This window comes from Alosa alosa, chromosome 18, assembly GCF_017589495.1.
Source record: "Alosa alosa isolate M-15738 ecotype Scorff River chromosome 18, AALO_Geno_1.1, whole genome shotgun sequence".
NCBI lineage: Eukaryota > Metazoa > Chordata > Actinopteri > Clupeiformes > Clupeidae > Alosa > Alosa alosa.
In genome coordinates, this window is record NC_063206.1 from 26,426,124 (window position 1) to 26,452,608 (window position 26,485).

Sequence of the window (26,485 nt, forward strand, 5' to 3'; positions counted from 1 at the left end):
ACGAGAAGGATCATTACGGCAGTCCCTTTGGTTAGTCTAATCCCACAGCCAATTAGGATTTGTATGACTTTGTTTCCCCATTCAAAAGCAGCTTTACAAAGCTGTTATTGATTCAGAGAGCTAGCTGGGCACACACTGCCACAACCCAGTGGATCATTTAATCATGTTTAATAAGAGTCAGTCATTGCCTCTCTGATTTATTACATTAAACAGGCCAGTGACAAATCCAGCGATGGCCCACATCAAAGCCAAATACCATTTCTGCACTCAATGCCTCAATGCCAGTCAGAAGGCACACATACACATGGAGAGAGAGAGAGAGAGAGAAAGAGAGAGAGAGAGAACGCAAGCATGAGTGTGCACAAACCACAACAAAGCAAGTAGATGACCACCCACAGACAAGCACACTAGCATCCCTTGATGCACACACACACACACACACACACACACACACACACACACACACACACACACACACACACACACACACACACACACACACACACTCTGTACTCCTACACAACTCTCTGTACTACCCATATCACAGTGAAATCAGAAAAGAGAAATGCATTCATTTTTCATACAGGCTACAGTATATCCCAACAAAGTCATTCTGAGGTCTGTTCCTAGGCCCATGGGATGGCTAACCAATGCAAACGTTACTGTACATGTTACATGCATATTACAGCATGGTCTGTCTGGTGGTGCATACTGTATGTCTAGTTAGGTTAACCTGGTCAAACTGACACGCATATGGGAATTTAGAGCTCTCAGTTGCCAGTGGGGTCTAAGATCAATGTATTCTGCACGTGGCCTTAATGTGACATAGAAAATGGCCATGTATATTTACACTTAAATTGAATTATCACAGTGAGTTCTTACAAAATATAGGGCAATGAATATATCTTAAGAAAACATATATGCCCATGGGCCTTGCATATGCAATGAGCAATTATTCAGAGCGCATGTTTCATCTCCTCATTGTGAATTTCAAACTGTGCTCTGATATAGTCAGGGCTAATTATTTCACTTTGCTCCTCAAATACAGCCCTGAATACGTTAAGATTAACTGTTCCTAGGCAGACTGCCATCCTTATAATTTCCAAGAGAAACACCATCATCATTATGATAGCCATCATCATAAACTTCATCATCGCCATCATCATCATCACCACCATCGGCCTCCATCACATTCACCACCAATAACATCATTGCGATGATGATGTCAACCATCACTATCATAAGCATCAGCGAAGGACAGGGATTCAGAGGATGTGCACCAATTCGCTTAATTAACTATAAATTCCACCCGCTGTGGGCAAGGGCATCTGGATGTCCACTCAAAGTGGCACACAAAGCAGGAGAGGGGAATCAACAGAGCCACTGAAACAAGCTGCAGGGGAGGATCGGCCATTACAGGCTGGTGGCTGAACATGGCTGATGAATCTGTGGTTGTATGTAATGTACACTATTATGGGCTGCAGCTAACGATTATTTTCATAGTCGGTTAATCTGCTGATGATTTTCTCAATTAGTCGATTTCTTGTTTGATAGATAAAAAAATGTGAAAAATTGTTGATCAGTGTTTCCCAAAACCAAAGGTTATGTTTTGAAATCCTTTGTTCTGTGTGACGAGTCCTAGCAAGATGGTGGTTATACCCTTTCTTTACACTTACAAAGGTACAAATAATTAGTTTAGTCTGCAGGGATCCTCTCCACAACATGACGTTGTGTCTTTTTTTTGTGTGTATGAAGTGTCATATCTTTGAGTGTAGTTTGTGTTGTGTTGTCTTGTCTTTGTCTCCTCTTGGTCATGGAAAAAAGGTCGTTGACAAACATATTTCAAATTACATATCAAGTTTTGATTTGATGTTGAATGAACTTCATCACTCATCCAGGTGACAAGTCAATCCAAGGTCAACATAACCCATACTGATCACAGCACAGCCCGTTATAGCCGCATAGTGGGCTGGTGATTTAAAACACTAACTGCACAGACACATGTGCAGATATAGAGAGATACATGTCACATGGCACATGTAAAGCAACTGAACAATGCACAGACAGGTACAGTATATGGAAGAAATAACATCACCCTTACTGAATGCCTTAATACACATGCTTTTTCTTGAACTTTCTAAACAAGAAAAAATTAATAAGTCGCACATGGACATAGCCTGAATATGTGATCTTTTGTTGAAGGGAAACTGACGATGCTGTGTTGATATTTGTTTCAAATCTTGTGTGTGGGCAGGGATGAGTGGGCGTATAGTTCCTATGTTGTTATGGAAATATATGTGATGTTGACAGCTGTATCTGTTGTATCAACAGATAATAAAAAACACTGTATGTACAAAATATAAAGAATTGACAGGTTGCCAGGCTTAATTTCATTGATCATACACAGGTCATATACCACACAGCTCAAGGCATTCAGGCAGCAATATAGCAATGACAATGGCATCCATTAAAGCAGTACATACAACCGGTGCCGCAGTGATGAAGTCATAGACGTGAATTTGCCTAACGGCGGCTGTGGATAGCCCCCCTCATTGTGCACTCCTGAGTGGTTTTACAATGGCTCTAAGCATCGTTACTCCTTTGCATAAATCTGCATCCAACTGCATCATGCAGAGGAGGCCTCTGTCAGTTCCGCCTGGTCTTACATTACAGTTTCAGGCACTCGAGCACCAATCCACATTCTGACAGACACTCTTTTTTCTGTGGTCTAAAAGAGCTAGTAAGCTAGGGGTAATTATACAGAGAGAATGTCTATACGTGTAGTCGTCTCCTGTCATTTAGGTAAGACAGGTGGAGGGTGTGGCTTGGCTGAACATGTGACAAAGGGTACTCCTGAAAGTCGTGGCTTCTTACAGATTCATTATTTGTACAAGAATCCAGCCTTACACATCAGCAAGACCCATGAAAGGCATTCTGGTACTGCAGTGTCAGACTTGTCCTTGGGGAATGAGCTAAGCATCACGCTAAGGACCGCTAAGGTTTCATTTGCATAGGGGATTGCTAACAATCCTTCATTCTGACGCATGTCGAGAATAAGTGCGCATAGACTAATGAAGTGCTGGTTATTGATAAGGCTACACATGCCACCATGACACAATCACTCATCTGTAGATGATGTTTTCATTTGGAAAGTTGCTCTTTGCATTATTGATATAGCTCAGTGATCTTCGGATTCAGCATTTAAAAACAACTGTAATCATATTTTAAAGTTGCTGCTTAGCATATCTGCTTCAAATGGTTGTACCTAAATGTGTCATTAGGTATACAAATGTGTTTGTGATTGAAATACATTTTAGCCCAAATCTCATATGGAATGTGTCCTCAAGTAAAAGATGTAAACAGGCCTCAATAGTTGCTAATGATTGATCATCACATCACAGGCTCTGCTATAAAGTATTTGCCATTTTATTTGGTTTTTCTCTGGTGTAAGAAAGAAACATTTAAGACAAGACTTAATAGAGACTGCAAAGGATGCAATGCCTGGCAACTCTATGATAGCTCAAAAACTGGTGTTAAAACACACTAAAACTTACCTTTCTCACAGATACAAGTGACATTGTTTCCATCCTCCGTCTCAATACATTTTAATGTACGCTCCTGACACAAATCTAGGCTGCAGAGGTCAATGTCCACAGAACAGTCTTTCCCCTGGAACCCTGCAACAAACCAACAGACACAGTTTTAAATGACAGAGAGACATACAGGCACAAAAATGCATCTATCTAGCGCAGTGGTCTTCAAACTTTTTCTTCTGAGGGCCAGCTCATTATGCCTGGCTCTAAGAGAGGGCCAGAGACTCGGAGTATATCAGTAACCATAAATAGCTTAGAACTGTGAACAACAACAGTCTACCTTAGTTGAATATTCCATTACATTTAATCATAGGCTACTGCAATTTAATACCATTGTTAGCTGTGTTTATATTGCCATCATGCCATATCAGTGTAAAATGTAGCTCAAATGAAACGATACTAATAAAAAGACTTAAGCACTCCTAAAAGTATTAGCAGGGAGTCCCAAAAGTATATTTTATTCAAAATGTGTGAATTTAGAGTATTACATGTGTTACTAGACTCGCCATAGAGAATGAATGGGGGAAATTACGGAGGTTATAGTTTGACAATGTCGTACTCCCGTGCGGGCCAGATGCTATATACCACGGACATGTTTTGGGGGGCCACCCAAAATGAGGTGGCGGCCCGTAGTTTGGGGACCACTGATCTAGCATTTCAAACCACTCAGACCATAAAGAAAATATTTTATATGACAAAACTTTTTCTCCTCCCTCCACTTTGACAAATTCTCTCCCCGAACCTTGTTAGCTGGTCTCATAAACCTGAGATTCGCGAGACAGACCGTAAAGCCACATTTGGAAATGCCATGTTTTATTAGGTAAAGACACCCTTTTCTGCCGCAGATTTATGAAGGCACTGATTCTTTCTCTGGCAGTCTACCTGCTGCCCAGTATGCTAATAGGCTGAATCACTGGCTAAAAAGACCCATCTTGCCAGAGTGATCTATATCGCATTTGTCTGGCGGAGCAGATGCAGCAGTCTACATGTCACTGATAGATGACCGCGTCGATAACCTTTGTTATAAATAAAACACGGCCACCCCACAGTATCTAATATGGGATCAATACCCGTTGTAAATAAGCCCTTGCAATGGATGGTGTTTAATAATTGAAGAAATTACAACCCTAATAAATGTTACCCAGCCTTGTGTTCAGCCATGATTGAGTCTTTGACATGCTGCGGTGTTGTAAATTTGAAGCAAGAGAGGACCCCGCTCCACACACACACACCTAAACACATACATTGAGAAGCAACATACATGTTACACACAGACAGTGCTGTTATTTACCAAGTGGCCAACACAGCTTATTTACAGAGTGGCTGTCTGACTGACAGTTTGTGTCACGCAAGTCAGCCCTTATAAAGGAGCACATAAAGACTGACAAAGAATTTGCCAAATGAAGATGAAAAAGTGCCCTCAGTAATCTGCATTCATCCACTGGCACTGGCATCCACCAACCCCCTCTAAAACCACCTTGTATGTTGCCCTGGATCGTTAATGGACATCTACTGCCTCCAACAAAGTATGGAAGCGGTATTTAATAGCCAATTGTGCATGCAATTCACTCTCAGGTTAATGTTGCATGAAGGAATGTCACACTTAGAGAGCAGGCATTTCCAAATGGGACCCTTCCCAACACGTGGGCATCACTGAGTTATTTTCTCTTGGCCCAAAGTACCACACCGGAGGAAAATTTAACACTCTCGCCGAATGTATCCAACAAAAAAATTAATTTAGACACACACATCAGTCCTGCAGGGAAAGTGCGGTTATATATTAAATTTTCCCTGTTAATATCACAATGGCCTGCTGGGAACAGATGAGGCCTCATAAACTACATTCAGGGGGCATGCTGAAGGAATGCACACAAAACCCATTGAGATGGGTACAGAGGTATGAATTCATTAACAGCGCTACTATTCAGGGGCATTTCTGTGGCGCTCGTCTATTGATGCCCACCAAATCCTACTTCCTTTTCGGCCTCGGGCAAGATGAAACGCCAGTGGTCAGGGTAAGAAATCTTTCCTGGTTCCCCCCCTCGGTCCCTGAACAGACCATGTATGATTCATATAATAACAGGAGAACACAATTACTAGCTATAGAGGCTACTGAGGCTGGAGCAGCATGGTGCACACCATTACCAATAAAAAGCTCCAAAGAGAAGTACTGTTAAAAGAATGATTTAACAATACTGACTAGGAATGAGTAGGTGTCAGACAAAAGACTAAGGTTACAAATGAACTAATTTATTGACACATTTTAATCACTTGCAGAAGAGAAAGTTTTGCACCTTCTTAGAAACGGTGGCGTATTGTATTCCTTTATCTTGTTTAAGGCATCCATTGTTCACATGACAATACCAACGTTACATGGTTTTCAGTTGCCACCAATGACCGTTATTTGAGAGCTTTGGCTTTGAAAGCACAGGAAGGACAGAATGGTGCACATATCCTTTTATGATGAAAACGGCTGCAAGCAAAACATTTTCTAGCTCATCCATCAATGCCGTGTGAGAGAGCGCTACATTTGAGCACTGAAGATTGCGTTACCTATGTAGAAACTCATTAAAAAATATTATACATATGATTCTGCACGCACACACACTCACACACACACACACACACACACACACACACTAAGAAATACAGAAAGAGTGACAGCACATAAACACACACACACACTCAAACTCACACACACAATGCGATGCTCGTTCAACAAGTATTTATATTTATCAGTGTTGTGAGCCTGAGGGGAAAACACTTGAGAGAAGATAATTAAAACACAATGAGACAAAGGCAATCACTGTGGATGACTTCAATGAATTGACATGCTGCATACAATTGTGTCTGCGTGCGAGGTTAACCTAGCGCTAGTGAAGAGCGCTGAGGAGGGAGGCAACCAGTCCCTTGCATACACATTACTGATTTGCTCTGGAGCACACAAGAGACCTCCATCCATTCCAACAACCACAACAACAAACACACAAACATACACACACACACACACACAAACAAAAACCTTAGGTGCACTTGACAGATCTTGGCCCGTCTTGAACTAACTTTGTAAGGAGTGGATTACAAAGGTGGGCTATCACCGGTCTGCAGCAAAAAATTCCACATCAAATTCATGAGTGACAGACTGATGGGTGTTGTGTTCATCAACAGCCACGGCTTTTCGTTTCGTATCGCGGGGGTCGTCAGAGAGGCTGGACACCCGTGACCATGATGCTGAGACGCGCAGCTCTTGCTGTGGGAGACTGACAAGTGAGCGTCGCAGCCAGAGTGCACACAAGAAGCCAGCCGAGTGTAATTGATGAATCTGACACATTCATCCATCATCTCGGCTAGTGATCTACTCAAAGTTGTCACGAACTGCTCTCGGAGTGTCCAGTCAGTACCAGCAATCAGGACAATGCTGCTGCGATTGAACCAGTGTGCTCACACCTTCATTCAAGGCTGCATAGAGCTGAGCGTTTAAATTACTGCTCGCCCTGCAAGTGCCACGATCAAGGCACTCAAACGTCATCAGATGTATTTCTGCATATGATGAATCCATGCTCTAATTTGCATGCTGTAGTGTGTGTTCTTTTATAATGGAAACATTTGTAATATACAGCAACATAATATATAGTAATATAAAGCACATTTTTGGAATGAGAATTGCATGCTTCCGCACTGTAGAGGCTGTTTCAGCCATACTAGGGAGTGCAGATATCCTTACATGCCCTTACACTAGTTTCAGTGTTTTACATCTGTTTTTTACTGTTTCAGTACCTCAAGATGCACTCAAATGCAAACATACTACCTGGGAATGCAGACGTTACATATATATGACAGCATCATGGAGATGGACTAATATCAAAGTATTTGCACTGATTGCAAGATCCTTTTTAGGGAAGGTATAAAATATTATGGCAAATGATCCAGCTCTTTTAAATGACTCCAGACTACATATATCCCATCAGAGATTAAATAAAATTAAAAATTTCTTTTTATAATTCCACGGCAAAAAAATATGTTCCTTGATAGCAAACTTCTTACTTGAATCCTATTTCGTCAGGCCCAGCCTCTTACTACACTGTCAAACAGCGTCCATCCAAATGACTAACTGGCACTTGGCTTTCCTCTCAGTAATTTTCATTAGGAAAAAGACAAGATCCATTTGGACAGGCTCATACAAGCGCCCATAGGCCACAGTATGTCATCCTGATTACCCACTGACGTTTAAATAAGTTTTGCCCTTGCCAGGAAATCCACAAAATACAACCCATCTTGGCCCTTTCCGAAGCTGCCATGGCGGCGTTATAAGATATGCTGAAGTATGATTGTGAAAATTGGGTTAGCATCCCCTGTAACCTTTTTTGTGTTACATTTGTTCTCTCTCGGAGGTAAACATCTCACATCACTTATCTGATTGAATTGCGGAGATGGGAGGGGGGGGGGCTAAAAAGATTACAAACACCTCAGTCCTCAGTCCACCGTCGAAATCATCGCAATAATGGAAGTTTTACTACCGATGGCGGTAGTCTGCATTTTCTCAGCAGGGCGTATGAGTCTGTGAAGAGGGAGCTGAGGGAGAATTTACACTGATGTGCTCTTCATATCCATGTCCTCATTGGCCTTGATGTTATTAGGACGTTATTGAGACTCCACGGAGCATGTTTGCTTAGATGAAGTGATATATACATATCTGCATTTGGATCGGTGGAGACCCCCTTCCCTCAATAAGGTATGCTAGCACATCTGATGCATAAATAAGCAGTAACTGACTCCTTTACTAAGACAACACATTCAATGGTATCGGAGGGTAATATTACCAAAAAGTACTTACCAAAAGTACAAAAACACACATAGCCATTGGTGAGGTCCTTGCAAGAGCCTCCGTTCAAGCAGGGCCTAGACCAGCAGTCATTCACATTTTCTGAGCAGGTCTTTCCTGTAACAAATATTTAAAATGTATTAGAAATTAGGCATCTATTTGGGAGAGCTGTGGTATAAGCACCAGCATGAGAGTATTGAAATTAAAATTCATGTTCAAGTAGTTTATGTCCTTATGTTTCTTATTTATGTTTCTTATTAAGTGTTCTTATGTTTACAGTCAGAATTGTTGTTGGATAGAATACTTCAACGAAGTCAGCTGTGATGTGCTTTTCCACATGACATGGCGGTTACATTTTCGTCCTGTTACTGTACGATTCCTGAGTATATCTTTGTCTGAAGAGATAAGGGTAAATACAACTCTGTTCCTGATTTTCCTACCATTGTCTGGCTGGGGGTCTTCATTCATCTGTGGTATCAAAATGGACCATCAGTCCCAACCACATACAAGTTCAAGTGCCCACGGTCACCTGGGGTCAAATTCCAACCTGTGACACTTTTCCAAGTCCCTCCCCCACCTCTCTCCCTCACTTGCCTCCTGTCACTTAACTAGCCCAAATACAGTCATCAGATGTACAGTCAAATTTGCATGACTTAAAACTTAGCATTTGACTTGTGTAAGGATTTTGCCTGAAACCATTTTTGATTGAGGGCCTAGACAAGATGATCTACAATATATAAATGTCATTACAAAGACAGCGTGTTTCAAAGTATAATTAAAGGCACTTGAAAGAGTCGGAAGACAATATCAGTCCTGATGACACAGCTGTTGCGGCTGCCACAGTTGTTTGAGAAATCCATCTGTATCCATGTTTGCACATCTGGCAAAAGCAGCCATTGAGCATTAAAGGATGCGCGGCTAGTCACAATGGAATCCTGTACAGGCTGTTCACTCTAAGAAATACTGACTATCATTGTCATCACCTTCCCATCCGCAATGATATTGCTATCCCCCGGGACTATGTTCTGATTGAATATAAAAATACACTCTGACATTGATATGATAGAAGGAGTATCTATATGAAATGAAATGCCAACCAAACATATGGAAAGGTATGGTATACATATGGTGTATATGTTTGTTATGTAACTGAATAGAAAAGACAAGGCAAGGCATTCACTGAATGAAGCAAAAAATACTTGCACACAGTACTTGCAATACTTGCATACGTATACATTTTAAAATGTTTATCCAGAATGACCAATCTTCGTAAATCACCAATTACAGATTGGTAACAGAGACATGCTAGTTAACATGCACTAGACGTGGGGCACTGCGGTGCAGGTGGCTGCAGTGTCCATGCCACATTCGGGTCCATGTGCCCACGAGGACTCGGGATCAAAACCGACTCATGGTCATTTCCTTACCGCATCCCATCTCTCTCTCTCCCACTCTCTTCCTGTCATTCTTCACTGTCCTCCTGAATTTGCCGTTGTGTTTTCCGTTTAGTTTTCGTGTTTTTTTTTATTTGCCGTTTTGCTTTCTGTTTTGTCATTGTGTTTTTTTTATTTGCCGTTGTGTTTTCCGTTACTCTGTTGTGTTTGGCACTTCAGGGCTACCGTACAACAAGGCCAGATATCTACTTTAACATGTGCTAGACAAACCAACCTACCTTCAAAACCTGGAGCACACAGGCACTGGTACCCGTGTGCCGTTTCAATGCAGGTGGCTCCATTGATGCAGGGTGAGCTTCTACACTGGTTCACCCGCATCTCACAGTGCGCGCCCTCATACCCTGGTTGGCATCGGCAGGTGTAGTTCTGCTCCTGGTCCAGACAGGTGCCATGCTCCGAACACTGATGCCCAACACAATAGTCAATGTCCACTTCGCAGTAAGGGCCCGTGTATCCAGGAGGACAACGACAGCTGGTGATGTAAGGAACATGAAATGTACATGACATGTTATGTTAATGTTAATATGCTAACAAAAGATCATGGCCTTTCAACTATGTAACTTTAGACTTTTTTGTCTAGTGGTTTGCCATCATCCACAATCTGACTTTACATCACAACACAAGCACATGTCTAATAATGGAGAGATTTTAGGCAACTGTTTTAACCAGAAACCCATATAGAAACTTCTAGAAATCATAATGAAATCATAGTGACCACCTACAGCAATAGTTATTTAAATATACAGCATAATTGTGACTTTGTTACTGTTGTTGATTTTGTGAAACTTTAAATGTTTACCTAAGTGCATTACATACCACTGTCTATCCTCCACTACAGCTACAACAACCAGTTACCAAATGAACAATTCTTTGACCAGTGTCTTAACTTTAAACTGCTGACGTTACCACTCAACATTCATAATTCAATTTCAAAAGGGATTTTACCTCACCACTGAAAAAACAACAACAATCAACTGTGCTGTAGTCCAGTGGGAACCACATGTCATTCAAGGTTATTAAGAGGTCGTTGAACTCAAGGTTTTTACCTGTAGCCATTGACCTTGTCGACACATGTGGCTCCATTCTGACACCAGTGCTGGTTGCAGTCGTTGATGTCGATGAGGCAGTTGTGGCCTATCCACCCCGGTGGACAAACACAACTGTAGCTGGTAGCATTGTTAAGAATACAACGGCCTCCATTGGCACAGGGCTGGAAGAAAAACATGTGACAATATAAATTCATGACATAAATTCACTACAGACCATAAACCACCATAAGTAGTCCTATTCCACATCCATATGCACACAGACAAAAAAAAACATTAATTGTGGATTAGAAGACAGGATTCATGAATGTGAAAGACTGTGGCAAGTGCACTGCGTTTTACATTGAGAGTGATGAATAACAATTATATTTCATCAAGTCCTTTCCACACCGCACAATACAGTCACTCCCTACTACCCCCACACACACACACACACATACCTCACAAAATGTGGCAGAACAATTTCTTTCCCCTGCTGTCTCGCTGTTTGAGACATGAAGCCCTTGAAGCGCCTTCAACGCAACATTCATCAACGCAAGGTAAACACAGTCGGGAGACGGGACCATATGATCGTTTACGGGAGGAATGCAATCTTTTTAAACCAGATGTTTTCAGACGGGGGGGTTGGGGGAGGGGGGTGATGGCTGCTGCACTACTCGGGACAATCTGTTAATGGGACTCATTAGCATACAAAACCACCACATACTGATTAATGGTTACATTTCAAACCTTTTAGAGGGGCAATTACAAAGAAAGCCAGATTAATACATCAACATGTTTGCTCCCATGCTCAGCTGTAAGCACTGTGCATTCCCAAACCCTCTTCACTCAGTCGTTTCACTTCTGGCCCAAAAGGAACTGCTGACGCACCTGTATGTGTTGGGGACACGGCGTGCGACACGTGTACCTGAACCCGTCAGGTAAATCCAAACACACCGTCTTCGAGGGACACGTGGCATTTGGGAGAGCGCAGGCATCTACATCCATCTCGCAATTCGTTCCGAAAAATCCTGCAGGGGGGTGGAATGTGGGAAATCAACATCAGCCACTGCCATAAACTGTGACAACCGAGGAATCGCAGTGGGAGAAAAAAAAAACAGGCGCCTGAGAGGTTTACACTGTAGATAAGTGGATTTGCTGCAGTCCTGTTGGTGGCGGCCCACGTATGTTCTCAAGAACCTGAAATACCTTTTAGCTTACCATACAGTACAGCAATTAACCTTTAATTCTTTACAAAGACATTTTCCATAGAAGGCCATCCATTAAAGAGAGGACCCCTGAAGAGGCCTTTTCTTTAAACCTCTACATGCCTTTGGGAGAATTTTTTCCACCCTTACAATACAAAAAATGCATGTCTAATCCCACGTGTGTGTGTGTGTGTGTGTGTGTGTGTGTGTGTGTGTGTGTGTGTGTGTGTGTGTGTGTATGACAGACCAACTTGACATTATTAGTTTCTTTGTTCAATAAGAAGCCAACAGAGATTCTATCCCTTCTCACTCCTCTGCACTGTGTGCTCCTGAATGGCTTAGGAGAGGCTAGGGTATATGTGTGTGTGTGTGTGTGTGTGTGTGTGTGTGTGTGTGTGTGTGTGTGTGTGTGTGTGCGCGCTTGTGCGCGTGTAGGTGGTGGTGGTGGTGGATGCGAGGGGGCACTGGGACTCTGTGCCATGCACTCATTGGACGGCTGGGAGCAGCTGGCAGTGAAAACTGCATTTGCAAGCCTGCCAGGAGCACGCCAATCTCCTGGGTGGGACTTTCAGGTTGCATCAGTGAATGCTAATGCTGCCTCAGCTGGTCGAGGAGAATCAACAATTACAGGCGAATCATATTATTACAATGGTGTCTGATGGGGGAGTATTCCATAACACAATATTGACACAATCCTACCGCACTAATGAGCACTGGCAGGGAAGATGACTGATCTGTTCGTCTGTCAGTCAGTCAGCAGAGAGAGGGGGGTGGGGGGTTAGGCTCGGCTGGGATGGGCTTGGCGCTGTGGCGGTAAGCTGTGAGGGGCCCAATCAAGTGCGCCTGGGAGGATCTTTCACATGCGGAGAGGATACGGTACCTGGGGGACAGGTGCACTGGTAAGACCCCACCAAGTCGGTGCAGGTGCCATTTTGCCGGCAAGGGTTGGAGTCACACTCGTCGACCTCGGCTTCACAGTGGCGTCCTGCAAGGTGTGCGGAAAATGAGTGAGTATTACTGTGTTTGACATTAACGCTCCTTTCAAGGCCTTTATAAAGCACATTTTAAGTTGCAATAACTGCCACAATGTCACAAAAAGATGCAGCACACCTATAACATATATGTAATGACATTTTGTGTGTAAACATCATTGTTTGAGGACAATAAACAACTACATAATGATGTCTGACATGAGGTTTTATCAAGCCCTAAAAACAGGTTTATTTCATGGTGGAAAGAGAGTATATAATGCTAAGAACCGTAGTGTGGAAATTACATTCCAGAGAAAGCTGTACTTAAACACTAAAGGATTTAATAGGAACTGATCTTTGGAATACATCTCATGGTATCAGTTCTGGCCTTGTAAGAAAACATTGATTTGTTTTTTCTCAAGTACCCCACCACCACCAACAGTCCCCACCCACAAGGAGCCAATCTGAGACTATTAAGCTCGGCAACATGATTAATAGAATCCTCACAGCTCCAGCAGGTTGCCATTTAAACACACACTGACATACAAACACACACACACACACACACACACACACACACACACACACATATATATACACACACTCTCACTCTTTTTCTCTCTCTCTCCCTTTTTTTCTCCTACAACCAGCACACCACAAACAAATGTTGTGCTTTGCTGTCTTAAAGTGTACGCATTCATCAGAGTAAAAACACAGACAGACAGCAATCTGTACAGACGTTCAGTGGAACAAATTACCAGGGAGTTCTTGCTAGTTCAATAGCCAGACCTTTCTCCCTTTCTATAATCTTTTACAGAGAGGGCACATGTAATACCACTTAAGTCAAATGCACCTGATATGACAATATATATTCTTACAAAACAAAATATATTAAGATAGATAGATAGATAGATAGATAGATAGATAGATAGATAGATAGATAGATAGATAGATAGATACTTTATTGATCCCCAAGAGGAAATTCAAGAAATGAGAGATGTAAGATGTATGCTTGAGAGGCCCTCAAAGTGACCGACCAAGTGATGGCGAGGCCACTTCTCCGGGTAGCTCTCTAATTTGGCAGATGCCTGTGTTGATTGTTGCGCGGTGAGACTGACTCCGCTGAGGGGGAAGGATGATGAATGGGTAGGAATATGGGGGGAATGAACATGAAAAGGTCAGGAAGCAAAGTCAGAATTACAGAAGGAGGTCAGGCAACAGCAGGCTGAGTGAGGAGAGACCAGGTCTCATCCCACGTGTGTTTGTGTGTGTGTGTGTGTGTGTATGTGTGTTGGGGCGTACAAGGAGCTGTAATTGGACGAGTGAGAACTGGAAGTAAGTGACTGACTACTATCTCTCTGTCTATTACGAGCACTTTTTATCTGTCTATCTATTGGCTTTCATCCTCTCATCAACTGGGTCCTTCTATCTATCTATCTATCTATCTATCTATCTATCTATTTATTTATCCACTTCCGTCTACTTATTTAACTAAGATGACTTGACTAACCACAGTATTACACCTGATAAGAGGCTTGCTAAAAGTAAAACTCAAACTCAATCAGTCCACTGCAAGGACTCACATCAGCATGTACATTGTACATCAACATTGTTAAACTCTTGGTACTGTAAATGTACATTACTAGTTACAGAGGGCCAGCAATTATTACCAGAATTTATTTGCCCGTTGCTACTTACAAAGGACCAGCAGTAATTGCCCCTAACAACTAGGATATTGATCAGGTTTTCATTTATATGCTGTAATCCCTAAGATAGCACTGAGGCACTGTTTCTGCTGGACAAAGTAGATTTGGAAAACAGATCCCAATAAAGGTCATTTAAAGGATCCGCAGCATGTGCAACTGTGTCAAACTGAGCATAGAGTGGTAAAGTGGCATTTGTGTATTAGTCATAACACACAAAAAACATCATATATTGTCAAAAAAACAGATGGCTCTTGTCAAAAACCTCTACAGCTTAAAAAGTCTTAAAGCAATAGCATCAACTAAACAAATATGAAAGGCCACATTATACAATACATAAACATTAAATTCCTCCAAGGGAATAGCTCAGAGGCCATCTTTGTAATTTGTAGATGCAATTCTCAGATCAATACCTCGTTTTCATAGTGACAGAAAGGGAGAAAAAAGCGAGTGAGTGCACAGGCGTGCTGGCCTGCTGTCTAGGTTTTGGATTTCATCACTCGTGCATCTCAAGGAAGGGTCCAGATAAGAGGCTGCATGGGGAAGGGGAATCTGGAGGAAAGAGGGCCTTATCGGGGAGGAATCTGCCCTTCCTGAGATTTCACCTGCCTTCATAGACACATATTGCTTTTTCAAAGCATGTCATCACACTCCTCTGGCTGATTGCAATCGTGTTCTTGACATCTCTCTTTGACCTTAAGGACAGCGCCACTGACTCTGTCAAAAACTCCCTAAGACTGAGTGGCCCTGGACAAGGGGAAAGTAAGTAGGGGATACAATACACTCAACTGCCAAAGCTGTACTATCAGACCACTTGCATCAAATAAATCTATGCACTTGCATTGTAAATACAGTATGTATAAATATGCACTCATATGTGCATATTTATGGACTCATAAATCTATGTCAATGTGCCAGTGGAAATTAAACAGTGTGTAAATGTTTTGCCTTTTTAATTCATCATTAAGGGGGGGCTCTCTCTTTAAAAGATGCAGCATGCCAATACAAACATTTATTACATATCAGCAATTACTGCAGTAAATTCTCAAGCATCTGTGGGAATTTAAGACAAGCATACATCCTATGACTGCTCTGGAAACATACTGTATATCATGACCTGGAATCACTTGAAATGAAAAGGCCATCGGTTACTTTCTCTTTACACATACTTTATAAACTGTATAGTGACTTTTACACTGAGTAAGAATACTTATTACCAGAGTTATGGGGAAAAAAGTCCTTCCTGCTTGGTGCTAATTTTACATTTTAGGATGAAGAATGAGAAATCAAATCTGTCAAATTACTGTCACCAGCTACATGTCTGTGTAGGCTTCACTCCTTGTAAATCTTAGGCTGGAATCTGATGCTGATGAAGGATAAATAGGTTAAGGGCTTAAACTCAATTACGTTATTCGGCTTCGGCTGATGATTGATAGTTGAGAATCTCTGTCTAAGCGTGGGGAGCTAAAGTTCTCATTCAGAATCGCCCTCTTGTAATTCCACACTCAATTACAAAGAGCTACTGTAGACTGAATCCTCCATTTCTCTTAATATAGCAATTAATTCTGAAAGTTGCACGAAAGTAATTAGCATTGCTCACGTCCTCATCATGACTCACGCATTTGTTTATGATTCTGTTCCAACACAGGAGGAACGCTCACGATGAGTAATCACATCATTCACTGCAGATGGGTCCAAACACTGCAGCAAGTGCACCTTTGTGTATGTCTAAAGATGAAGACATAGAGAAAAACACTTCCTCCATGTTTTATTCATGTTCGTTGTTCTCATTTTCATATCAGATCAGTGTTTTAAGCAATGCTAGTAGCAAAGGATGCCTTTGTCTGTGAAATGGCAATTGCCTGAGCAATTATTTTGTATTCTGTATTTTGAACAATTTTTTTATTTGTTGCAACTTTTTAAAAATGTTATCACTCAAATGGCACAATATCTTTGAATATTGTAAGCCCCACTCATGATATGCCATAAAAATAGCTTATCAGATCATCTGCCATTATGGTGGATGAAAGATTAAGCTGGAAGGAGCAGGAAGAGATATACCACTCACTCAAATTATTCCCAAGAAGCTATTTTGTTACAGTTGGTGGGAGCCACTGAACATCATTTTTCACACAGTTCAAGAACCACACAATTATTCATGAATTTGAAATGCAAATTGAGGGTGAAAATGTTCAGGATTTTTGAGTTGACATTCATTTTCTAATAGTTGACTATCACAATTCAGTTCATTTATTGACCTACAGTAATGTCCCTCTATTTACGTCATCAGTTCATCAGTATTTCATTTGATTTCATTCCTGGTGATAGGATGGCTTACAACAGACAGCAAGTGTCCACCCTGAATTTCTAAAGACCACTTCACAGTTAGGAAAACCAATGGCAAACCTCATATGACCAGATCGATATTTTCAGCATTTTTAGCATGCTGAAAAGCCATGTGGTGAAGATGCAGGTATTTCCCTGAAAATTAGCTTCATTAAATTGTTTTTACCCTGATAATCATATCATGGATATAGGACTTCAGCTTGTTCACAAATTAAATAAAGCACCTTGGCATTATTAAAAAAAAAAACTAACATGGCCAAGTTAATCAAGATGTCACACTAAACAGCAGAGCTAACAGTGGCTTGACAGAATGAACAGACTTATTGTTCCACTACCAATGCTGTGTTCTGTAAATCGGTACAAAGTCATTAATCATTGACGGTGATCAGAGCAATCACACAGTAGCTTCGAAAAAGTATATTTTCACATTGTGCAAGCTCTTAAATAACATCTAATGTTATTACCCAAACAGTTTTTTTTTGTTCTTTTTCATATCATACTGGTCATTGTCGGAGCAAACAATAAGCACTCCAGCAGAATACGTTGTGTTGTATTTGCTCTTAAGATTTACTGATGAAATGCAGCCTAACCTCCACAAGCCCTTCACTTTTGAGACATTATGAGGCAAATCGCAGGATAATCCACTTAGAAAAGCAATGTGGGGAGGGAAGGAACGGGAAGGGCATGCCTCAGGGCTGCTATAGTCATTTAGAGAGAACAGAGGCGCCGAACTCCATTCAATGGCAACAGCAGATGGCAGAAAGAGAGAGAAATTGCATTGAATGCAAATTTGTGGGGAACAAACCCTCAATATAAAACAGTGCAAGTCATAATATACATCTAATGCTTTGTTGTGCATCTTCTCAACCAGCTAAAATAAGCACGGTCTACTTCATTATTCTATGCATTTTAATGTACAAACTAAAGTACATTCAGTACTTTATAAAGTATATTCTAAAGTGCAAAGCGCATAAAGTATTGATCCATCTGGGACTTTTGGCAGAATTGCAGTCCAAATTTCTAAAAATGAATAGGCCTATTTGCTCTTAACTTTGTATAATTCAGGTGTTAGTTGTTTTCTAAGCTACACATACTTATATCCTCAAAGCAAAGAAATTTTCCAGTACTGTGCCATGAATGTCCTCCATTCTATTGGTGGGAAAAATAGATTTTTCACATAGCATCTGCAGGAAGCTCTAGACCCACTCGTTGATTAGTTTCAAGGAATTCTAATGGGTGCCATTATCTTCAAATAAGAGGACCCTGATGGCATTACTGTACCTTTGTGTTCTGTATATCACCTACATCAGACATTGCCCATTAGAGAGTACATGAAGGGTTCAGATGCAAAAGCCTCTAAATGCCACCTATGTCAAAAATGAGATAAAGATGGTGAGGGGATGCTCTTCACACATAGTATACGCTAATCAAATAATTTAACTTCTAAACCCACTAAATACTACTATCTTCCTGGTCTGAAATATCGATTTATAGGCAAAAACCTATAGGAGCCTGAATTTAAATGCTCATTTAAAAGAAAAGTGGTCAGACGGATTTAGAGGGTTTTGCATCTGAACTCTTCACATGTAACTCATGATGGAAGTCTGTCTGGTGGGGGATGTGCAGCCACTTTTTCTTATCACTTACTCATAGTTGCAAGAGCCCTTACATACAGTACAACCCAACAATCAGCCTGAAAGCCATGACAATAAAATAGATTGCAAATACAGGTTATTCTACAAGGGCAATTAAAACATATCAACTGTGCAATAAGGGTGTGATGATGTAGTGTTGTGCAGTGCAAACCAGACAGTGACACCATGTCTTAGCACTATGCTTATTATGGCCACGTTCGATACGACAGGACCAAAAGCTTCTATGGCAGAGAGGTTACAGTGCAGCGACCTGGGGTGAGGTTTAGCAAGGTCAGCGTAACCCCGACCCAACCCATACCGTACAAACCTGACTCCCTTGTTTTTCATCAGAGTTAAGGTCCAATGCACTAATTAACCAGTTTACTACCAGTGTAGGAAGTAAGGCTACTTGAGACAACAAGAGAATACTTAATTAAGAGCATGCCAGGCTTCGATAATGCTGGCCTCTTACTACACATTTAACAGATCAGCATATGATTACTGTGTATGTCATAACTTTATCAAGTAATAGCCAAAACATGTTTATGGGATACCTTTGGTAGATCTGGTAGATTTTCATGAAAAAAAAAAACAACAGTTCAAAAGCTACCTAAACAGCAAACTGCTGAAGAGAGGAATTATCATCTGGTCCCTGTGTCCCATCATTCAGACCACAAATACACCCGTGAGGTTTATTTCATGAAGTTAACAAATCTAAAGTAATTTTCTTAATGAATTGCCTCCACACAGTCCCAAGCTTATACCAGTGTTGCTATTCCCGCATAAATATTCATAAGTACTTGACTGACAGGTTGTGTGCTGTGTCTCACGAGTGCCACTGAATCTTATAATCTCATAATCAACTTTAAGGGGAATAACAACACTTTTGACAGATGGGCAATTTATTACACTCGCGCAACTCGCGCCGCTAAATATGGAGGAGCGGACTGGAGTCTCACCTGCGTAGCCGGGAGGGCACTTGCAGGTGTAGCGTGGAGGGGCCGTCGGCTGGCTTATGCTTATGCATGTGGCGCCGTTCTTGCAGCCCTCGGGGTAAATCAGGCAGGCGTTCTCCACATGCTGGCAAAACTCTCCTGTCCACCCGGGCGCACAGAGGCACTGGCAGGGGAGAAGGATGAAAAATATATTTTTTTAAAAATGACAAAGAGACAATGGGGAGGCTGAGTCTTTCCTACCTGGAGATTTGGCATCTCAAGGAGAACCACCTGGACTTGGAGTTCCTCAAAAAAGGAAATTGACCAAGTGATGCATGAGGCCTTCGCCAAATTTAATCAGGACTGATGATTATGTTCTGACAGAGGCAGAGAAAACTGACTTTGCGTTATCAACACTGCAAAGGAGTGGCGTATTGGAAATCTGACAGGAAGTGACAGAAAAGACCTAATCATGGCATTAACGGTGATATTTCCAGAGACTAGCAGAGGTGACCCCAGTAGGGAAGGGTCCAGAGTTTTCTCATCAAGCAGTTGATGTTGCTGTCCACTATGGGCCTTTGACTGGGTATTCAGTCCTGATTACACAGATGATTCACAAAAAAAACACATGACAAGGTGACACTAAGATGATATTGAGATGGAAGGTCAACACTGGCACCTGGACACAAATACATAAATCATCTATATTCACCACAGCAGAATAGATACCATCAAAATTGTTATAAATGAATGCACAGGTATCGACTGTCAGAGGTAGGCTACAGCACATTTTTCACCTCGACATGGACTCTATTATGCGCTCAATAAACATTGTTTTGCAAAATGGCTGCCCACATTAGGAGATGTACTATGTGTGTTCGGATCGGCACTCTTAATCACATATCTATTGTCCTGTAACAGCAGTGGAAATGGGTGTTGTTTGGTTAAATGATAATCAAGGCAGATTAGGGAAGATATTGATGCCATTGTGCTAATGTTATTATATCCACATTGAATACATTAGGGACAAGTATGCAATTGTACTTTAAGCTTTAAGAGTGAGGTGTCAACAATATTTGTTTGGCATAATCACAATTTCATGTTTAAAGATGGATCCTAAGTGTACTCAAACACCTGTCAACTGTATACTCTTAATGGAAACAAGAGGAACATATGTCAATTGGGCAAACTTCTTTCATGTAAAAATAAATGTCTTGTCAAGGAGGGTAGAGAGGAAATTCAATTATGTCATACGTTTTCAGAAACCTCGTCCAGTGGCCATAATAACATCAGTAACAAATTGACTATTTTACTCCTTAGACCCAGGACACAATTTTCTCATTACACCCGAGCTTCATGCGGAGTCTCATACTGTGTGTTATCAGACTTTTTTTTGTTTACACGTATTTCATTAGTTTTCTCTGTATTGAGTTACTTACATTATACCCGCCAATTAGGTTGAGGCACAATCCCTCATTCAGACAGTTAATACTGTGCAGCCTGCAGTAGTCAATTATTTCCTCACAGTTATTCCCGGTAAACCCTCTGAGGCATCTGTGAAGAGAAGGACCAGCATAGCTTTCAGTTCATCTCTTGTGCAGGGCCCCGATAAAGGGCTGTCTGTGATGGACATGTGGACCCCATGCCTGCTATACAAACACCCCCACCCACCTACACACACACACACACACACACACACACACACACACACACATACACACACACACACACACACACACACACACACACACACACACACACACACACACACACACACACACATATTGAAAAGTTAAGTAGTACCCTTGCCATGCATAAGTATAAGACGCTAAAACATGCAAGAAAGGTTATATATAGGTTAGAACATATATTGTGTATGTTTGTCTGTGTATGAAAAGGGCCATAGGTATGTGGCTTGGCAATATACAGCATAAAACAACATATACACATAATGTATACAACATAAAAATAAACATGGATTTTCAAAGCCTCTTCCATATGGGCACATGCACACAAACACACACACACACACACACACACACACACACACACACACACACACACACACACACACACAGAGAGAGAGAGAGACACACACAGACACACAAACACCAAAGGCACTCCTGCTGTGATTGTTCCGAAGATATGGCCGGTGCTGTCATGATGAAATAAAGACTTGAGCAAGCTGCCGTGTGCTGTGTGATTTGGTAAGTATGTATGCTGGAGATGGCCCTATATCCCTTTGTGTGGAAAATCTCATCATGTTGTTCGTTTTGAGGATACATAACAGGGTAGACAAAAGGGTAGAAAAGTGTACATGCCGTTCTCCGCTACTCTGAAAACAACATTCTTGGAAACCTGCCCATGGCTAAGACAGAAAATAAACACCAACAAATATGGAAAAAACAATACTTGGAAATCGGCATATAAAAACACTTATTTTGTTTAAAAAGTACAGTTATTCAGACTTGGAACATGTTGAATTTAGCTACTGGACTGTTATGAAACAAGCATACCCATTTTGTCTTAAAACACCTGCTATATAGCACACGTCCACCTTTTAAGGGCACTTCCCTAAATGAGGCTGGATAGAGAGGGCAAGTGTGCGGTAAAGAAGGATGTCTTTTCCACTCCTGGCCAAGAGCACATTTCCTCTGGGCACTGGGACAGTTTAAGTGATGTTATTGGGTCAGACCTACACATGATCCCAGCGTTATTAACATCGGTCCCGTATGACCAGTGGCTATTGCCTTGATCTGCAGGCACTCCCATAGACTGCTAGTCTGAGGAGCAGGCATCGCTGATAATGCCAATGCAGTGGCTTTTGTTTCGGCCCTCTCTGATCCATCACATCCTACCAGTCGCGACTTTATCTTGCTTGGCGTTCGCTTTTAATTCAACCTTTTTTTTTCCTCCCCCAGCAACCTTTGCTCTCAACTGTCATTTGTTTAAAGAAAGCCATTTAAATGTATTGATTTAGGTGGTCTGCTATTGAAGCTCACAGAGATATGCAGTCAGAGATAAGTGAAGCAATAACTCAGAGAAAAAGGAGGGTCGCTAAAAATAAGCTTTTCTTAGTAAGGAGTAATAAAGCCCCTTTGATAGGACTTATTATCTGCAGGAACAAGTTGAAAAGCTGTCACTTGGGTGGATACAGAAATGCCGATTTAGTTTCTGTCTCAGACACCGGCAATTGGAGGGGCCCAAGTCAGAAAAATGCGTCGCAAAAATAAATAATGAAACAAAACTCTGAAAGAAATGGATTTTAATTTCAATTTTTTTCTTAGCAGCACTATTTAATCATATGATAAAAAATGCCTCAGAATGAAAGCTGCAGTCACAAGTTTTGCATAATTCAAAGAGACGCTTTTTTTAAACATAAAATAATAAAACGCATCTAGCCTGAAGGAGGATGTGGGTAATTGATTGCTGGAGCAAACGCAAACCCCGCAAGGGCCCCGCTCTCTGCAAAGTTGGCTTCGGATTTCAGCAATCAACTCTGGCAAGCCCCCCCATCCGTGTTACCTGCAGGTGTAATCGCCACCCAGGGATACACAGCTGCCGTTGTTGAGACAGGGAGAGGAAACGCACGGCTGTCGCACCCTCCTGCACTGTCTGCCTCCGCGTTCGGGGCCCCCCTCCTCGCACACACACATGGAGGACTGGAAAAGGAAGAGAAGGAGGAGGAGAGAGAGAAGGACATGGAATGAACAACAACAACAACAACAACAACAAACCGTTAACGTGTGTCAGTTTATGGGAGAGAGAAAGGAAAATAGAGAGAGGAGGGTACTAACATCCAGGGCAGTGAGAGGAGGGAGAGGGGGAAGAGGGGAGAGGAGAGAGAGAGAAGAGAGAGGTAGAGAGAGAAAGAGGGGAGAGGAGAGAGAGGGGGAAGGAGAGAGAGGTAGAGAGAGAAAGAGGGGACAGTAGACAGAGGTAGAGAGAGAAAGAGCATTCACAATGAGATGTGCTTCATTACAGACAACCATTTAATCACAGCCTGCTAGATATGGAGCTTTAAAAAAAAAAAAGAAACACAGACAGACATGCATTTGAGAGGTAACAGAGACAAAAGTTTGGCAAGGCATAAACTTGTGGTATAAAGGAAGAAGACAGCAAGCTAACATGCCGACTAAGTCCTAAAATAGAGAGAGACAGGCCATTAGCAGGCCTTGCATTGCCCCTGTTTACTAACTGATCTTGACAACAATAATATTTCAGATTCAGGCACCCCTGGAATGAGGACAATAATGAAAGTGCGATCCAGGAAAGGTGGCACGATGAAAACTCATGATGACATTAAAGCTGGTGCACTTTTTGTGTGTGTGTGTGTGTGTGTGTGTGTGTGTGTGTGTGTGTGTGTGTGTGTGTGTGTGTGTGTGTGTTAGTGGGGGTGGGAAAGGAGGAGGGGTTGCGGAGGGGTGAAAAGCATTTCCATTTTCATAGTGCCGAAATCTTTCTGAGCGAATCTCAGATGGAGCCAATCAATGTCAAGCAGATCAATTAGCGTGTGCCTCCCCAGCACCAGTGGAGTCGGACTGGCCCTTGGCCTCTCAGGCGGCTATCATACCTCATGAAATCCCGTTATGGTTCAGCCCATGTGGCAAATCCCGCCATAAAAGAGAACGAAGGTCACAGGAGACAATTAATTCATTATTGTATTTTTCCCCCCATTCCCAGCCCCATTCAAGGCAGGAAAAAGAACGAGTACTCTTTAGAAGATCCTGATTTAAAAAAAAAAAAAAGCCCACGCCAGAGCAACAATTCATCGGGCATGGCTGAAATGGAAAATTGGGACAGACACCTAATGCCCGAGAGCTTTCTGTAATAACATTTTTGATACGGCACTTAAATATGTGCTGGCCCCAACCAGGGTCTATCAATTAAAACAAATGCCACCTCCATCGCCCTATCAAAACAGAATTGTAACCTTCAAAATGACACCACTTGATCTGTCTCAAAGATAGCACATCAATTTGCATGTGACATTTTTCTATTAATCGTTTTCTCTAAGGCCCCGGGTTGTGAGTAGTGGGGGTTAGTGTGTAGTAGTGTGAATAGGGAAGGGTGGAAACTCACTGGGTCTTCGTCAGAGCATGGTGGCTCAGGCTGACACCCGAACGAGACACATGTGCTGTTCAACTCTGTGTCACAGTGGGGGCCATCAAAGCCTTCTGGGCAGGAGCAGGCATATCCTTCAGCGGTCTCTGCGCACTTCCCACCATTTTTGCATGGGTTAGACAAACATGGAGTCTTCCTCATGTCACAAAGAGAACCTGAAATGGAGAAAATAGCAGCATCTCAGTAGATGGAAGAGCTACGAGAAGCCTGAATACCATTAGAGGCTACAGTGTCTACAGTGAGAAAGACTGACACCCTGACGGTTGCTCATCTTTAAAAAACATGAGAAATGTGAAAATTCAAAAGACATAAATGATTGACTTTACCAGACAGCATTCATAACACTTATAGCTAGGGGAAATTCAGATTCAGTACAAAGGCTTCTGTCATGGTACTGGGCTTCTTTGATACAAAACGGGGAATGGTGTTGTGTTCAAAGCACAATACTGCGTGTGTCTCATCGCAACTTACGGCAGTAACATGGGCATTGTGCATAGAGAGAAGCGAAAGAAGATAAAAGTGTTATATTGACAAGGGAGGAAAAAAACACTTACAGATCAACTGATTTTGTTGCTGCTTCCATTCGACTCAAAAAGAATTGTAAAGTGTCTTTGAAATGAGCAAATGTGTAATTATGCATGAACTAATCTGTTAGACACCTGAGTGACAGCACTCCCTTTACTGAGATTCTGTCACCCCATACATACACAACTAGGTCAACACAATGAACTATGGTAGAACTGTACACTCTTTTAGCAGCAATATTTGCAGCACTCTAGAACCATTCTGTCACAGTTCACAAACATTGTGGCATGGAACAGGAAAGCTACAATCTACAAACTCTGTACCAAGCATTTCCATTATAATGGGCTGACATGAGTCCCTTTTTATATAATATATAATATATAAAAATGAATTAAGAATACCCTGTTAATCCATCTAGAGCAGGAATTACTTGGGGTAAAAAACACTCACAGAGGTCTCTCAAGCTACGAAGAAGCAAGCTCTTGGTTGGTTTATTTACTTCTCATCTGGAAACCAATTACTGTGTTTTGCTCTGCCTAATTTCATCATCTGCCCTTTGCTGTGGACTATGCGTGGTCATTTTTCCCCCTACTACCAAGGGAGCTACATGTATCAGAGCCAAAGTGACATTATTTTTTAATCAATTATTTAAGTAAGCTTAAAGAAGTCATCCGGATCCTCAGTGGAGACTACAATGTCTTAAGAGGAGAGCGCACTGTAGAAATCCGAGTTGAAACATCAAAGACCATTAATATTTCTTTTTGTCATGTGCTCTCCATGCATCCGCTCAATTATTCATTCAAATTCAGAGACATGTGCTTAAGCAGAGATACATACATTACTTAGACATGCCGAGTCACTATGGCTTGTTACAGTGAGTATTAGGATCCACTTGATCTCAGAGAAGAACAAGGCCTCTCTAACACAGCTTCAGCATATCGAGCTCAGCTCAGCGTTCACTGCAGCACAAACACAATGGACAGCAGTCCCCACCACCACCCCCCCACCCCTTTCCCCCAGCTTCTCTTCCTCCCCCTCCTCCAACTATGGACTTCACTGAGGTCCAAATGACCGAGAGAGCAAAAGCATCAAGGTGTGAGCAAGGACATCCTTGTAAGCAGACACTGTAAGGCATCTGACATCCA

General features: G+C 41.8%; 1 protein-coding gene across 2 annotated transcripts in view; it reads right to left on the reverse strand.

The window, feature by feature from the left end:
* The window catches only part of eys (eyes shut homolog), a 217,745-nt gene that overhangs the window by 170,439 nt on the left and 20,821 nt on the right, over positions 1-26,485 (reverse strand). For both annotated transcript variants that reach the window (XM_048269098.1, XM_048269097.1), the window contains exons 4-13: positions 24,774-24,970; positions 23,217-23,353; positions 21,131-21,245; positions 19,716-19,875; positions 12,983-13,087; positions 11,786-11,925; positions 10,916-11,079; positions 10,088-10,341; positions 8,428-8,532; positions 3,555-3,677 (exon numbers count right to left, since the gene is read on the reverse strand). In XM_048269098.1, coding sequence (XP_048125055.1) covers positions 3,555-3,677; positions 8,428-8,532; positions 10,088-10,341; positions 10,916-11,079; positions 11,786-11,925; positions 12,983-13,087; positions 19,716-19,875; positions 21,131-21,245; positions 23,217-23,353; positions 24,774-24,970 — 1,500 coding nt within the window. The remainder of the gene's footprint in view (positions 1-3,554; positions 3,678-8,427; positions 8,533-10,087; positions 10,342-10,915; positions 11,080-11,785; positions 11,926-12,982; positions 13,088-19,715; positions 19,876-21,130; positions 21,246-23,216; positions 23,354-24,773; positions 24,971-26,485) is intronic.